This window comes from Rhinoraja longicauda, chromosome 5 (genome assembly GCF_053455715.1).
Source record: "Rhinoraja longicauda isolate Sanriku21f chromosome 5, sRhiLon1.1, whole genome shotgun sequence".
In the NCBI taxonomy this organism is placed as follows: Eukaryota; Metazoa; Chordata; class Chondrichthyes; order Rajiformes; family Arhynchobatidae; genus Rhinoraja; species Rhinoraja longicauda.
The window spans coordinates 33199197-33215367 of NC_135957.1; the positions used below are offsets into that span (position 1 = coordinate 33199197).

At 39.8% G+C, this 16171-nt stretch overlaps 1 protein-coding gene across 1 annotated transcript in view; it reads right to left on the reverse strand.

Annotated features, from left to right (window-relative positions):
• Nucleotides 1–16171, reverse strand: part of rock2a (rho-associated, coiled-coil containing protein kinase 2a) — a 113990-nt gene that overhangs the window by 26157 nt on the left and 71662 nt on the right. The window contains exons 14-21 of the mRNA XM_078399264.1: nucleotides 14072–14163; nucleotides 8314–8560; nucleotides 7160–7266; nucleotides 6560–6719; nucleotides 2656–2816; nucleotides 2242–2426; nucleotides 1200–1269; nucleotides 428–531 (exon numbers count right to left, since the gene is read on the reverse strand). Coding sequence (XP_078255390.1) covers nucleotides 428–531; nucleotides 1200–1269; nucleotides 2242–2426; nucleotides 2656–2816; nucleotides 6560–6719; nucleotides 7160–7266; nucleotides 8314–8560; nucleotides 14072–14163 — 1126 coding nt within the window. The remainder of the gene's footprint in view (nucleotides 1–427; nucleotides 532–1199; nucleotides 1270–2241; nucleotides 2427–2655; nucleotides 2817–6559; nucleotides 6720–7159; nucleotides 7267–8313; nucleotides 8561–14071; nucleotides 14164–16171) is intronic.

Genomic DNA, 16171 nt, shown 5'->3' on the forward strand with positions numbered 1-16171 from the left:
TATATCTTAAATTAGTTCTGTTTAGTTTGTTTCAAGTAGTCACGATTTTAATTTGTTATTGCTTACTTCTTGGAAACAAAAGTCAGAGTTAAAGAAAACAAATACAAATCCATCACAATTTCTACATCCAGCAAAGCCCAGGGGTGATGGTGATGGGCAGCAAGGCTTGTTGACAATGTTTTCAGGACAGTTCAGAGGTTGTGTAGCTGAGAAGCTTTTACCAGGACTTACCCTGGAGTCTGGGATGCTTTTTGGTCAAAAGGACACGCCCTGACCATCTTTAAGTATAACCAGATGGGGAACAAAACCAGATCATTAAGGTCCCCCCCCTCCATGCAAGTGCTAGAATGGTGATATAATTTAGATTTTATTTTGAAGTATGCTTCGAAGTATTTTGAAGTATGGTTTAACTTAATTAAATTCCCACCTCTCATCCTGCAGTTCCTGCATTTTTTGTTGTAAATCTTTACAAAGTTTGTTTTTCTCTTCACATTCCTCCTTCAGTTCTCTTACTTGAGTCTTGTACAAAGTCTGCAAAATTTAAAAGCATCAAAATATTTAAATAACCATCTAAAATAATCTATTCATTTACATTGTTAAAACTGGATCACTATTATATAGTAGGAATACGGGTAAAAGTTTAATTCGAACTGCTTTTGCCCAATGCCTGTGTGCATTATCTCTTCTCTTTCTGCTTCAGCATCAATAAATGCAGCCACTCTTTGGTATAGTCAATTATGAACAGTTGTTGTCTCACTTGCACCTTTCCATCTGTAGCAACTAATTTTAACATCAGGGCATACCAATTATTTAACATCCATTGTAAAAATTTAGCTTTATTTAGTCATAGACAATAGACAATAGGTGCAGGAGTAGGCCATTCGGCCCTTCGAGCCAGCACCATTCAATGTGATCATGGCTGATCATTCTCAATCAGTACCCCGTTCCTGCCTTCTCCCCATACCCCCTGACTCCGCTATCCTTAAGAGCATTCAGAGAATTGGCCTCCACTACCTTCTGAGGCAGAGACTTCCACAGATTCACAACTCTCTGACTGAAAATGTTTTTCCTCATCTCCGTTCTAAATGGCCTACCCCTTATTCTTAAACTGTGGCCCCTTGTTCTGGACTCCCCCAACTTTGGGAACATGTTTCCATGCCATGATTTCTTAACTATGAAGTAAAAAATAGCGAACATACTGAAAAATACTGTTCTGCCTCCAACTGGTCCTGAAGTTCTTTCATTTGACCATCAGCATCCTGGCGCTCTCTGTAATAGTGGATATTATTAGGAAAAAAATCACTTTACAAATTCAAGAACAGTAAAACGAAACATTGGCTAGAAATTCAATTCTCTTCCAGCTTTTAAACTTTGCTTGGTACTTTAAAGAAACATATCACCCAAACCACAAATGGATAAGTTTTCAGTGTCCTCAGAAGCAAAAACATGAACCAGTCTTTAACCACAGGTTCATTAGAAAGACCATTAGTCCAAAATGTAACTAAATTGAGATCTTCTCCAACTGAAAAAGAAACTTTTCCCTACCAGAAAACCTGGGTTTGATCACTTTACAAAATACTACGGTATATTGGAAGATAACAAAAAACATGAAAGATGGCATTTCAATTATAATCTGGACACCAAACCAGAGCCAGTTATAAAACTAATGCAGAGCATTCAAATATCTTGCCATAGTTTGAAAGTATTGTGGTGTGATATGTGGTAACTGAAAGTGGGAAGGTGATATTCTTTCTTTGATATACAATGGAAACTTGCAAAATTCCTAGGAAGCATTTTAGAGATAAATACAAATCAAATTCAAATATAGCCATTTCATTTTGCAAGTATTTCTAAAATAAAGCAGTTACCTACTCTGCAGGAAATCTTACTTCAATTTTATCAAAAATATTTAGCTAGGGGTAGCATATATATATATATATATCCTATTTGTCTCATCACTGAGATAAGCTTAAAAAAAAGCAGTCAAACTTAACTAGAATATCATATTTTGCCAGCAGTTGACAGTTTTATCGCAGATCTGATGGTGAAAGGACGGATTGGCATGCAGATCTCACAGATAATTTGTTTATCTGCATCTGGTAGTTGTAGCGTTCAACGGTAGACCTTTCCCAACTCATAATATCAAAGCTGCAAACCCCTAAGGCATTTTCATTGTTAGATTCCTAAGCTACTATTTATATAGAACTAAGAGGAAAACAATGCAGTGAAGGTAAAACATACTTTCGCAGCTCTCCTATCTGCTTTTCCAGACTCAGTTTAGTCTCCAACAAATGATTTATCTCCTGTTTCAGCTGTTTCTCTGACATTTTCAGTGAATTTACTTGTTGTGTCTGCATTTTCAAGTCATTCTGAGTTAAACTACGTTTCTGTGTCTCCTGTTCAATCTTCAATGACAAATTTTTGACCTGAAAATGAAAATAGGGATGTTATTCCAAAAATGTCAAACTGGTATTTTAAGTACAAAAATAATATATACTTTTCACTCCTTGCAAACTATGTCATGACTGATTTAACCAGCATTCAGCAAACCATACAAGTTACCCACATGTCAAAGAGTTTGGTATTATTCCAGCATGCATGCACATATTGAATAATTTGAATAATCTTCAAGCACCATTCTGTGGTGACACTCACCTCCTCAGTTAATTTTTCCTTTCGACTAAATAATTCTTCTATTTGTTGTTGTGCTTGTTTAATATCACAGTCTAACATTGAACATTGCTTTTCAGCTTCCAGAAGACGATTTTCAACTTTTTGTTTTGAACTTCTTTCTTCCTGTAGCTTCTTTTCCATTTCTGATGAAAAAAAACAAAGAAAATTATTATCGTCACTAAATGCACTGATATATCCCAAGCAGCACCGGTTTTGCAACAACAGAAATTCCCCTGTGCAGAGTTGCAAGGTGGTGTTGGGTGAGTGAAGGTCAAGGGCAGGAGAGTATCGATAGTGCAGAATCACCTCTTCAAAGGGAACAAAGAAAGTGAAGATTAAGTCAATTTGAGAATAAAACTGTGGTCAACCTGGAAGTAGAATTTAAGCTCTAAATAATGTTTAAAGGAAGAACTGCAAAATTAAAAAGTGTATATTGACTTTTTAACATCACATTATGCTTAATATGAAAGGATTCATGTTCAAAAAACTTGAATTTCTCATCTTGTAACATAAGAAGCTGGTTTAATTTCATTGCTGCTTTAAGATGAATCAAATTTAATGTGAGCATAAATCCACTCTTGTACGAATAATAAAAAATCCCGTGTGTTGCAGTCACACTGCGCCTCCAATTAAGCAAAGTAAAAATAATTCATAATAAACTGATTTATGATATCAACTGCCATCGCTGTCATCATTCCGGTGGGAGGAATTCTTACCTTGATGCAGCACTTAAAAAATGCAATCTTTGGCGATACAATCAGAGTAAAGGAGAAAAGATAGGTTCTATTTATTTATTTTCAGTTCACTAAGAACAAACGATAGGCACAAAAAGCTGGAGTAACTCAGCGAGGCAGGCAGCATCTATGGAGAGAAGGAATGGGTGATGTTTCAGGTCGAGGCCCTTCTTCAGACTAGTCAGGATAAAGAAAACGCGAGATATAGATGATGCAGAGAGATGAAGAACAATGAATGAAAGATATGCAAAAAAGTAATGATGATAAAGGAAACGGGGCATTGTTAGCTGTTTGTTGGGTGAAAATGACATTCTGGTGCACCTTGAGTGGGGGAGCGATAGAAAGAGAGGGAATGCCAGGGTTACTTGAAGTTAGAGAAATCAATAATCATACCACTGGGCTGTAAGCTGCCCAAGTGAAATATGAGATGCTGTTCCTCCAATTTGCGTTTAGCCTCACCCTGCAATGGAGGAGACCTGGGATAGAAAGGTCATTGTGGGAATGGGAAGGAGAATTAAAATGTTTAGCAACCGGGAAATCAGGTAGGTTCAGGCCAACTGAGCGAAGGTGTTCAGCGAAACGATCTCGGCAATGTATAAAGAGTCCACATCTTGAACAATTGATACAGTAGATGAGGTTGGAGGAGGTGCAAGTGAACCTCTGCCTAACCTGAAAGGACTGTCTGGACACAGCCGAGGGAGGAGGTATAGGGACAGGTGTTACATCGTCTGCGGTTGCAGGAGAAGGTACCTAGGGAGGGGGTGGTTTGGGTGGGAAGGGATGAGTTAACCAGAGTTGCGGAGGTAACGGTCTCTACGGAAGGCGGAAAGGGGTGGATGTGACTCATGTTGGGATCCCGTTGGAGGTGGCGAAAATTTGAGGTTTGTGTGTTGTATGTGATGGCTGATGGGGTGAAAGGCAAGGACTAGGGGGAGGGGAGCAAGGGTGGAGCTGCATGGTACCGAGGAGACACAAGTGAGGGGAGAGGGGAACCCCTGTTCGCTAAAGAATTAGGCCATCTCGGATATCCTGATATGGAACACCTCATCTTGGGCGCAGATGCGGCGTAGACAGAGGAATTCGGAGTAGGGGATAGAGTCTTTGGAGGAAGCAGGGTGGGAAGAAGTGTACTCGATAGTTGTGGGAGTCAGTGGGTTTGTAATAGACGTCAGTCGATAGTCTAGTTCCTGTGGTGGAGATTTTGAGATCAAGAAAGGGGAGGGAGGTGTCGGAGATGGTCTAAGTAAATTTGAGTGCAGAATGGAAATTGGTGGTGAAGTTGATGAAGTCCATGAGTTCTGCATGGGTGCAGGAGGTAGCACCTCTGCAGTCACCTAAGTAACAGAGATAGAGTTTGGGCTAGGGTCAGTGTACGCCTGTAGCCGGGAATGTTCAACGTACCCTACAAAGAGACAGGCAAAGCTGGGACCCATGCGGGTGCCCATAGCTACGCCTTAGACTTGGAGGAAGTGGGAGGAGTCAAAGGAGAAGTTGTTGAGGGTGAGGAACAGCTCCGCTAGTAGACGGAAATTGGATGGTTCTGTGGTCGAGGAAGAAACAAAGGGCTTTAAGGCCTTCCTGGTGGGGGATGGAGGTGTAGAGTGACTGAACTTCCAGAGTAAAGATGAGGGAATGGGGGCTCAGAAAGCAGAAGTCATTAAAGAGACGAAGGACATGTGAGGTATCTTGGACATTGGTCGGGAGAGATTGGACCAGGGGGGATAGGATGGAGTTGAGGTATGTGGAAATGATTTCAATGGGCCAGGAGCAGGCAGAAACAATGGGTCTGCCACGGCAGTTGTGTTTATGGATTTTGGGGAGAAGGTAATACTGTGCAGGGCTGGGAGACGATAAGGTTGGAGGCTGTGGCAGACAGCCAGGTGATAAAATTAGAAATGGTCTGCGAGATCATGGCCTGGTGCTCATCTGTGGGAACATGGTCCACGGGTGAATAGGAGGTGTCCGAGAGCTGGCGCCTGGCCTCAATGTGGTAGAGGTCAGCTCGCCAGACTACCACATCACCTCCCATGTTAGCGTGTTTGTTGATAATGTCGGGGTTGCTGCGCATCTGCGGGATCATGGTCCAAGATCAAAATACTCAGTTATTGAAATAGGAATGCTAAAGTTATAAATATGGCTAAAGGAGGAAATCCCTATCTTGACTGAATGATACAAGGACCTAAAGAGAATATCAGCGACCTGGAAGGTACAAAGGTAGAAACACTATTCAAGCAGAACATACTGCGCACTGCCAAAGATTAATGCTGACAGCAAGACCAGATAGATACACTGAATCAGCTGCAGCTGGCGGTGAATACTTACAAAAACGGTAAAGTACTTATTTCTTTGTCACAGTCATATCTTGCTGAAACAGGCGCTTCGGCCCAACTCAACCATGCCGACCAAGATGCCCCATCTACACTAGTTTCATTTCCGCACGTTTGGCCCATGTTTTTCTAAACCTTTCCAATCCATGTACCTGTCCAAATGCCTTTTAAATATTGTTATTGTACCTGCCTTAACTACTTCCTCTGGCAGCTCGTTCGAGAGACATACCACTCTCTATGCGAAAAAGTTGCCCCTCACGTTCCTATTCAATCATTCCTCTCTCACAAAGGTCTGCCCTCTAGTTCTTGATTCCTCTCACCATGCAAAAAGGTTCTGTGCATTCATCCAATCTATTCCCTTCATGATTTCATACACCTCCAAGATCACCCTGCGCTCCCAGGAATAAAGTCCAATCTCTTCCTACAGCTCATGCTCTCGGGTCCTGGCAACATCCTTGTAAATCTTCTCTACACCCTTTCCAGTTTAGTGGCTCAATTAAATGATTATGTTCATGAGAAAGGTATGTTTACATTTGTTGCATAATAAAATCGATTTGCTTATTTCAATCCAAGCAAGTTTCAGTGCTTAGTTGAAAGAGTGTGCAGCAGTAAGACAAGTAGGTGCACACTTGGACAGATAAATAACGGAAGCTTCAAACCAAAATGAGTGCTACTAGATTCCAAATAAATGAGTTTAAATTCAAAAGCTCCCATGCAGTCAAAAAACTTGTTATTAATTTTCTCTGAAAGAATTTCATCTCCCCCTCACAAAAGTTAGGTTAACATTTTGTCAAATCCGAGCAATTTCCTATAGCAATAACTCACCCTTCATTGCTTCCGATTTTGCTTCTTCTATAGACTCATAGATCTTATTCTTATCTGCAAGCCGCGCCTTGGTAGCTTTGTGTTCAGCTTCCTCCTGCTCTAGATGCTGCTGTAATACCTTTTGCTTGTATGTCATGTCTATTTCCATGTTATTTTTTTCCTGCAAATAAATCAGCACAAGAAATGAGAAAACAAGCTACAAGCAGCATTTATGGATTACATGAAATTCCATTCACAAAGTAAATTTGATGTATTTTGATTTTTAAATGTCTCCAATGAGGAATGCAATTGTTTACTTTAAATATTGGAGATATAATACTACACAGATAAAATTACAGATTATATCAGCAGGGAGCCAACTCAACGTTATGTGCCACATATCTTGGTCAATAATCTACATTAAAGACACTTTATTATAAGACATAGTTTCTGTTAGGTCAAGAACCACATCACGTGCATTGGAGTCTGATACCTGTTCAAGTACTCCTGCGCCTTAGGTCATAACTTGGTCAGTTAATATAACTTAAGAAAAAGAATGCACCTGATTAAACCTCAATGGGTGGCATTAAGTTCCCGATTTCAAAGCAAAATCTGCCCCACCTTTTCCAAGTCAGTTAGTTTATCTTGCAGCTGTCTTTTCTCCATTTCAGTTTTGGACAACGTGCTCTTAGTGTTTTTCAGTTCGTCTCCAATTGAGCAAATCCGCCCTGCAAATACCTTTCATTAGTAAAATTTAAACAAAGTATTGGTGCACCAAAGTGAACAACTACTCCTGGGAATATGTTTTTCCAAATGAAATTCTTATTTCAACTACATTCAATGTTTTACCCTCAACCTCTGCCTCACCTTCACTGAAGATGATGTGAATTTAATTTATATACAGCAACACTGTCAGTATTTTTATTAATGGGGAAAAAAAGTTACAAAAATGTCTTGTTATAAAATTAAAATAAACATACAGAGGTTACTGTGAGAGGGTGGGCGAGAACCACATTCCTACGAAATGCAAGACTTTATAAATTGCATATATTTCCTGTTTCCCCAGATAAATTTTATAATTTTAATCCATGATTTTGATAGTGATTTGTGACTTTTGTACAGGGAATTTGTGTTACCCAAATGGCCGTTAGGCAGGGGTTGTTTATATGAACAGTTTACTTCAGGGCCTGTGGTTTCGAATTTGCTATTGTTGCACATCGATTGCAAATGTTAACTAATTAAAAAAGTTGTCAGCCTTCAAGGAGAAATCCATAGCTCACATTAATTGTAATTAATTTATAATGACTCAGATGAATTTTTGGTGAACTTTTGATGAATTACGGAAACAGTTTTAATTAGATGTCATCGACTTGAAACATGTTCTCTGTCGCCCCCTATAGATACCTGCATTTAAACACTTGTCACATTTTCAGTTTTCATTCTGTTTAAGGAAAGCAATTAACTTCCAAATTAAGTGGAAATTGATACGGAACATCCTCTCAGTGCTTTCACAGGAAGAATGAATAAATGGAAAAAGTCTGATAACACAGTAGGACTGTTTCTTTGCAATAGTCAGATTAAAAGGAAGGAGTGAATTTTTAGGAGATGAAAGTTCATTCTGCACTGAATGCCTTACTATAATTTATATTTATTGCATGTGTATGACAAAAATGTTGGTAGCCAAGGTCTCAGACTTTCAATTGGTGATGCAATTTTAAGCTGTAGATACAATGACAATTCTGCACCAAACTGAAGTTTGCCTTTTTACATCTTACCTTGCAAGTCACTGATAATCTCTGAACCATGAGAGCGATCTCTTCTTTCACCTTCTAGTGCTGACTGTAAGCTTATGTAGTCCTTTTCAAGCTTGAGCTTGGTGTTATCCAATGCGGCGTTTTTGTCTTGCAACTCCCTGTTGTTGATCTCTAGTTGTCCTAATTGCTTTGATAATTCTGTTTGGTTCTTTCGTAGTCTCACTGCTGTCTCAGATTCTGTCCTTAATAAGGCGTTAGCTTCATCTAACTAATTTATATATGTACATAAAAGGGAGGCATAACAAATATCAAAAATTAGAATTCTAAATGTAAAATTTAGTCATTGCACATGGAAATGCATACAAAGTAATCTGCACACAAAAATGTTATTTATTATCTGGCTATATATATATATTAATTCAGAAAAAAAGTAGTTAAAAATTTAATAATCTGCAAAAATGTTCTGTTTGTGCAGTGTTTTTTAAAAATAGATGAAAATAGTCAGTCTTCTGTGATGATTTTCATACCCACCTCCATGCATGTGCAAGGTTTTGTATAGTTAATTAGTAAATTAATTGGAATGAGTTTCAACTTTGGTAGCTGCTGTATATCAAAAAGGTTCAATGAATAGCAAATCTATAAAGTTGCAATAAAGCCATTAACCTGTCTCCAAAATTCAAATAATCAATCAACATTTAATTGTGGCTTAAAAGTGAACAATCATTCAAACAAGCTCTCAGAGGGAAATTGTAATCAGATAGTACACATTGGCAAGTTGGAGAACAAGAGAAAATTTGCAACCATAATTGTTGCACATCTGCAAAGATGAATTGGGAGACCAACCTTACAAGAAACTAACATTCAATACATTTAAACAAAAGAACAGGATTCATACTTGATGAGTCCACATAAATGCATCAATAGCCAATGGTCCAGTTGAAAGCTGCTAGAAAAATGCTCTGTGCAAGTAAATTTGTCTAACTTCCGTTCCTGCACTCTGTTGCGAGAAAGGCAGAGACAAGACGGAATTTAGCTGCCATTGCATGATCTTCCACTCCTTGTTGGACTTGGCACAGGGCAGGGCGAGTGTTTAGTCCTTCTGAACTGAAGAGTTCACATATGGTTGTTTCGCTTAATGCCAATCATGGTTGATACAATTTATTTTTTTAACATGATCTTTTGTTTTAATTATTTGCCTCATACAAGTGTTTTAAGTTAAATATAATTATTTTTAATATATTTAAAATAACTGGATTTTTTTTTAAATGTCTGTGATCAGCGATTTAATGACCAAAAGATAGTTAGGGAAATACAGGGCAGGGCATAAGGATCGACCATCTGAGGCCCAGATGTAACAAATGGACTGTTTCACTGCCAGGAATAGGTATGGCAGCAGGCCTTTTAGTTTGTAACAATGGCGAACAGAGGCCGGAGAATAAGATCAAAGAGTAATCCCATCAAGCATTACCTATCCCACGGAATTTTATTTCCTACATTTTTAAGAACATTACATTTTATCTGTCCTGTTAACTTCATGTACCAGGTTGTAATGATATTATTATCATTGCAGAGTGCAAATAGAAATATGTTTTGAAAGATCATCCAAATTCATGATAATTAATGCTACTGAATATTGTGCACGCTTTCCTGCAGGTAGACATGGAACTGCTTGAATATCAGAGATGCTAGGAACAAACTTAAGGAATACATCACAATTAGTAAAAAGCTAACATTTGATAGGAGGTGAAGCAGACAAAATAAAATAGTTGTGCCCAGAGTAACCATTTCTGATGGAAAACAAAGACAACAATAGTTAACAGCTTATTTCTGAATAATTACTGCCTGAAAACAATGGCAGATCTACTTTGCTGAAGAATAAGAAAAGTCTGTACAACAAACAGCATAATGGGATCAGCCATGTTTTTCGTAGAGAGGCCATTAGAAGACATTTTTCTACATGAAGTCGATGTCAGTGTTGCATTGCTACACTTGAACAATTGAGGTAGGACACGACCAATTTTAGTTTAGTTAAGAGATAAAACTTGGAAACAGGCCCTTCAGCCACTGAGTCGCAGCGACCAGCAATCACCTGGACAGTAGTTCTATCCTACACTTTAGGGTCAATTTATAGAAGCCAATTAACCTACAAACCTGCACATCTTTGGAATGTAGGAGGAAACTGGAGCACCCAGAGGAAACCCACACGGTCACAGGGAGAATGTACAAACTCCATACATACAGCACCCCGAGTCAGGGTCGAATCCGGGTCTTTGGCTCTAAAAGACAACAACTTTACTACAATGCCACTGTGCCACCCTAAATCCAGAGACCTTCATTGCCAAGGTGAATTGAAACATAGAAAATTGGTGCAGGAGTAGGTCATTCGAGCCAGCTGTTCAATATGATCATGTCTGATCATCCAAAATCAGTACCCCATTCCTGCTTTCTCCCCATATCCCTTGATTCCGTTAGCCCTAAGAGCTATATCTAACTCTCTCTTAAAAACATCCAGTGAATTGGCCTCCACTGCCTTCTGTGGCAGAGAATTCCCCACATTCGCAACTCTCTGGGTGAAAAAGTTTTTCCTCATCTCAGTCCTAAATGGCCTACCCCTTATTCTTAAACTGTGACTCCTGGTTCTGGACTCCCCCAACATCGGGAACATTTTTCCTGCATCTACCCTGTCCAATCCTCCAAGAATTTTATGTTTCCATAAAATCCCCTCTCATCCTTCTAAATTCCAGTGAATACAAGCCCAGTCGATCCATTCTTTCATCATATCATATCATATATCATATATATACAGCGCGGAAACAGGCCTTTTCGGCCCACCAAGTCCGCGCCGCCCAGCGATCCCCGTACATTAACATTATCCTACACCCACTAGGGCCAATTTTTACATTTACCCAGCCAATTAACCTACATACCTGTACGTCTTTGGAGTGTGGGAGGAAACCGAAGATCTCGGAGAAAACCCACGCAGGTCACGGGGAGAACGTACAGAACTCCTTACAGTGCAGCACCCGTAGTCAGGATCGAACCTGAGTCTCCGGCGCTGCATTCGCTGTAAAGCTGCAACTCTACCGCTGCGCTACCGTGCCGCCCTGTCAGTCCTGTCATCCTGGGAATACGCTGCACTCCCTCAATAGCAAGAATGTTCTTCCTCAAATTAAAAGACCAAAATTGCACACAATGCTCCAGTTGTGGTCTCACCAGGGTCCTGTACAATTGCAATTGGACCACCTTGCTCCGACACTCAAATCCTCTCACAATGAAGGCTAACATGCCATTTGATTTCTTCACTGCCTGCTGTATCTGCATGCTTACTTTCAGTGACTGATGTACAAGGAGACCCAGGTCTCCTTGCACCTCCCCTTTTCCTAATCTAACACCATTCACATAATAATCTGCCTTCTTGTTCTTGCCACCAAAATGGATAACCTCACATTTATCCACATTATGCTGCATCCGGAGGCTGCAACGGATCGTTCGATCCGCTGAGAAGGTTGTTGGCTGCAACCTTCCCCCCACTGACAATCTGTACACTGCAAGGGCCAGGAAGCGAGCGGGCAAGATCATCTCTGACCCCTCGCACCCTGGCCACAAATTCTTTGAAGCACTTCCCTCTGGAAGGCGACTCGGGATTGTCAAAGCAGCCACAGCCAGACATAAAAACAGCTTTTTTTTCTCCACAAGTTGTAGTTCTACTCAATAACCAAAGTCTTTAGTCTCTTTTTTGCTCTGGTTTATTTTCACCCACATGTTTAGACCGTAATGTTGTATCCTTATTGTTTTGATGTGTTTATGCTTTATTCTTAATTGTTAGCTGTATGTTTGTGTTGTCATTTGTGAATGGAGCACCAAGGCACATTCCTTGTATATGCACATACTTGGCCAATAAACTTATTCATTCATTCATCTGCCATGCATCTGCCCACTGACCCAACCTCTCCAAGACACCCTGCAGCCTCATAGCATCCTCGTCGTAGCTCACACTGCCACCCAGCTTTATGTCATGCAAAAACTTGAAGATGTTACATTTAATTCCCTCATCTAAATCGTTAATATATATTGTAAATAACTGGCGTCCCAGCACTGAGCCTTTGTGGCACCCTACAAGACACTGCCTGCCATTCTGAAAAGGACCCGTTAATTCCTACTCTTTGCTTCCTGTCTGCCAACCAGTTCTCTAACCATGTCAATACCCTACCCCCAATACCACGTGCTCTAATTTTGCACACTAATCTCTCGTGTGGGACCTTGTCAAAGGCTTTTTGAAAGTCCAGATACACCACATCCACTGGCTCTCCCTTATCCATTCTACTCGTTACATCCTCCAAAAATTCCAGAAGATTAGTCAAGCATGATCTCCCCTTCATAAATCCATGCTGACTCTGACCAATCCTGTCACTGGTTTCCAAATGCGTTGCTTTAAACATCTTTAATAATCGACTCAAGCATCTTTCCCACTACCGATGTCAGGTTAACTGGTCTATAATACTTTGTTTTCTCTCTCCCTCCTTTCTTAAAAGGTGGGGTTACATTAGCTACCCTCCAGTCCACAGAAACTGATCCAGAGTCTATAGAACATTGAAAATGATCACCATTGCATCCATGATTTCTAGGGCCACCTCCTTGAGTACTCTGAGATGCAGATCATCAGGCCCAGGGGATTTATCTGCCTTCAGTCTCAAAAGTTTACTAAACACCATTTCCTGACTAATGTGGATTCCCTTCAGTTCCTCCCTCCCACTAGATCTTCGGTCCTCTAGTATTTCTGGGAGATTGTTTGTCTTCCTTAGTGAAGACAGAACCAAAGTACTTGTTTAACTGGCCAGTTATTTCCTTGTTTCCCATCATAAATTCACCTGTTGCTGACTGTAAGGGACCCATATTTGTTTTCACTAATCTTTTCTTCTTCACATATCTATAGAAGCTTTTACAGTCAGTTTTTATAGTCCCCACAAGCTTTCTTTCATGCTCTATTTTTCCACTCTTAATTTGTTGAAGATGTTGAACAGCATTGGTGTTCATCCAGTGGCCATCTTACATACGTATCAGATCAACGGGCCCTAACTACGCAGGCGCGGAACCATTGTGTTCTGCGCACGCGCAGATCCGGCGGCCATCTTACATAAACATTAGATGAATGGGACCCATCTGCGCAGGCGCGGAGCCGTTGGTGGCACGTAATTGTTAGATGAACGGGACCCAACTGCGCAGGCGTGGACACATAAATATTAGATGAACGGGACCCAACTGCGCAGATGCGGAGCCGTTGGGTTCCCATTAGGACGTCAAACGCGCGCCGGGATGGGCGCCGATCCTCCCAGCAGGAGGACGACAATGCATGTATTAAAGCGAGCACCAGCTCTTCTGCTATTCCGTCACTCTGGCGGCTTTGGCTATCCTCGTCACTCTGGCGGGTGCCACCACTGGCGGTGATCATGCCCCCCCCCCCCCCCCCCCCATTGGCCGTCACTTGGGCGGGTCCCATTGTGACGTCACACGCTGAACATGGCAAGCAATTGGTTTAATAAGGTTATATTTAAAATCATTAAAATCTCTCTAACTTGAAAAATATACCAATTTGAATGAAAGTTTGTTGAACACTCCCCAGGACAATGGTGGGTAAGGTGGTCCTAAAATTGTCGTGTGCATGTGGGTGAAAACCACACACATAAACAAAGGGAACAAACAAGCACACAAGTTACAGAACAAACAAGATGAATGTTTTAGTAATATAATAGATATTTGCAGACAAATTTCTACAACTAACCTGTCTCTGTATTTGAGCCATTTTCTCATTTGAGATTTGGGAGTTCTGATTCCTTTTCTTCAGATCGTCAAGTTGATCCTTCAGACAATTAACTGTGTAGACAAATAATTGTACTGAGTATCTATTAAAATGATGTACTCCTGCCTTGCTATTTTTTTGAAAAGTAAAAACAAGACTAACATTCTACTCATACACATCTGTTGGTAACTTTTGTGTATGCCTTTTGTTAAAAATATTAAGCGTTTTTTGCATTCTCCAGAAATCTCAGCAATTCAAACTATTCCAAATACTCTTCTATACAATCTTGCACCATTTTTGAAATGGTGGGTGGTTATTTAAGACCTTGAATGAGAACACTAATATTTATACAGTACTGGTTATCCAATCTCTGTCCCCATTTCCAAGAAAGTGACCCAAGAAACTACGTTCAATGTCCACTAATGTTTTATATAACTAAAAACAGACAGATTGCCCAGTACTGATCTAAGTAATACATTCTGAAAAGACAAAGGTACTCCAGTCTAACAATTTAATATTGCTTTTCTCCTAACATCTGGGTACTTGTACCAAAACGTTAAGCACTGTCCCACAGCTGATTTTAAAAAAGCTCCATGAAGAATTTTATAAAAAGAAAAAAAAAGCCTTTGCAGGAGATCAGTAAATCCCCCCCCCCACTTCAAATTTCATAAATATTCAAGAGGTCCTTCAACATGTGGAGAGAGAAACAGTTAATTTGTCAAGGTGACAACTGTTTATCTTGTCAGAACTTATTCTGAGGAAAAGAACATTGACCTGAAATGTTAACTTTGTTTTGATCTCCAGAGATGCTGCCTGATCTGCTGAAAAGCTCAATCATGGACAAGAAAACCTTCTGATGGTTACTAACACAACCTTCCCTCATCTTATAAATCAGTACCCCTCTACATTGAAAACAACTTCAAAGAATTATTAAAAAATAAAAAGGGCACAACACATGCTCTGTCTGGATAGCATCATTATTGATTGAGTGGAACAAACCCTGAAAGGCATTATTGCATTCTAGGCCTGCACCAAATTGTTGCAGTAACATTTGAGGTCGAAACCTATTTGACGTTACCCTCATCAACCGATTTGTTACAGAGGCAACCATATGGCGTGAGAGATCACAAATACTATCCTTCTTTCTATGCCAGCTTGACCTTTACAAAAATGCCATATTTACTTTCAATCAGAACTAATGTAACATGGCTTATCAAACTCATCGTACAAAATGTTGCTTAAGCATTGTTAAACTTCATTATAATAGAACATGTTGGCATGCTAGCGAGACAAAAAATTGAAACCGATTTATGACTGAACATGTGCATTGAACAGATGTGACAAAACTGCATGAGGGCTTTGTATTTTTTAGGACACACCGAGCTTAATAGTGAATTAAATTGTAGAAAACGTACACTAAACTGAAAAAGGCACATAAATAAATAAAAATAAAAATTCTGGAAATACTCCCCAGCATCTGTGGGGAGAGAAACAGAGTTCAATTCATATTTTGGGTCAATAACTTTTGATTTGAACTGGAAATATTCCAAATGAGCAAGTTGTAAAATGCAAAGAAAGAGGTGGGTAAGAAAGGGTGTGCAATAAGATGGATTGCTGCAGACATTCAATGTCAAAAGGAAAAAATAAAATGTGATGGGTTTGATTGAAATGTCCAGAAAATGTTTTTATAAAGGCAGCAGTTAAATGTCATCTTTTTTTATCCACACATTCCATTTTGTTTGGTACAATCATCCCTTACGTTAATTCTTATCTCTTGTGTCTTCCAAATCATTGCAGACCTTCACTCTGTACATTCCTCCCCTCCAACTAGCAATGTTCATTCCTCTGGAACCATGACCAATTTCTCTTCCACAGGTAACACTTGATAAAGTAGATCATTATTTCAGTTGCCATAAAGGTCATTAGCCTGAAAGATTTACTGTTTATGTTTCCACAGATGCTGTCTGGCTTGCAAAGTATTTTCAACAATTTCAGATTTCCAGCATATATTGGGGTTTTTTTTTGTTACATTTTGTGTCTACCTTCGATTTAAACCAGCATCTGCAGTTCTTTCTGACACAT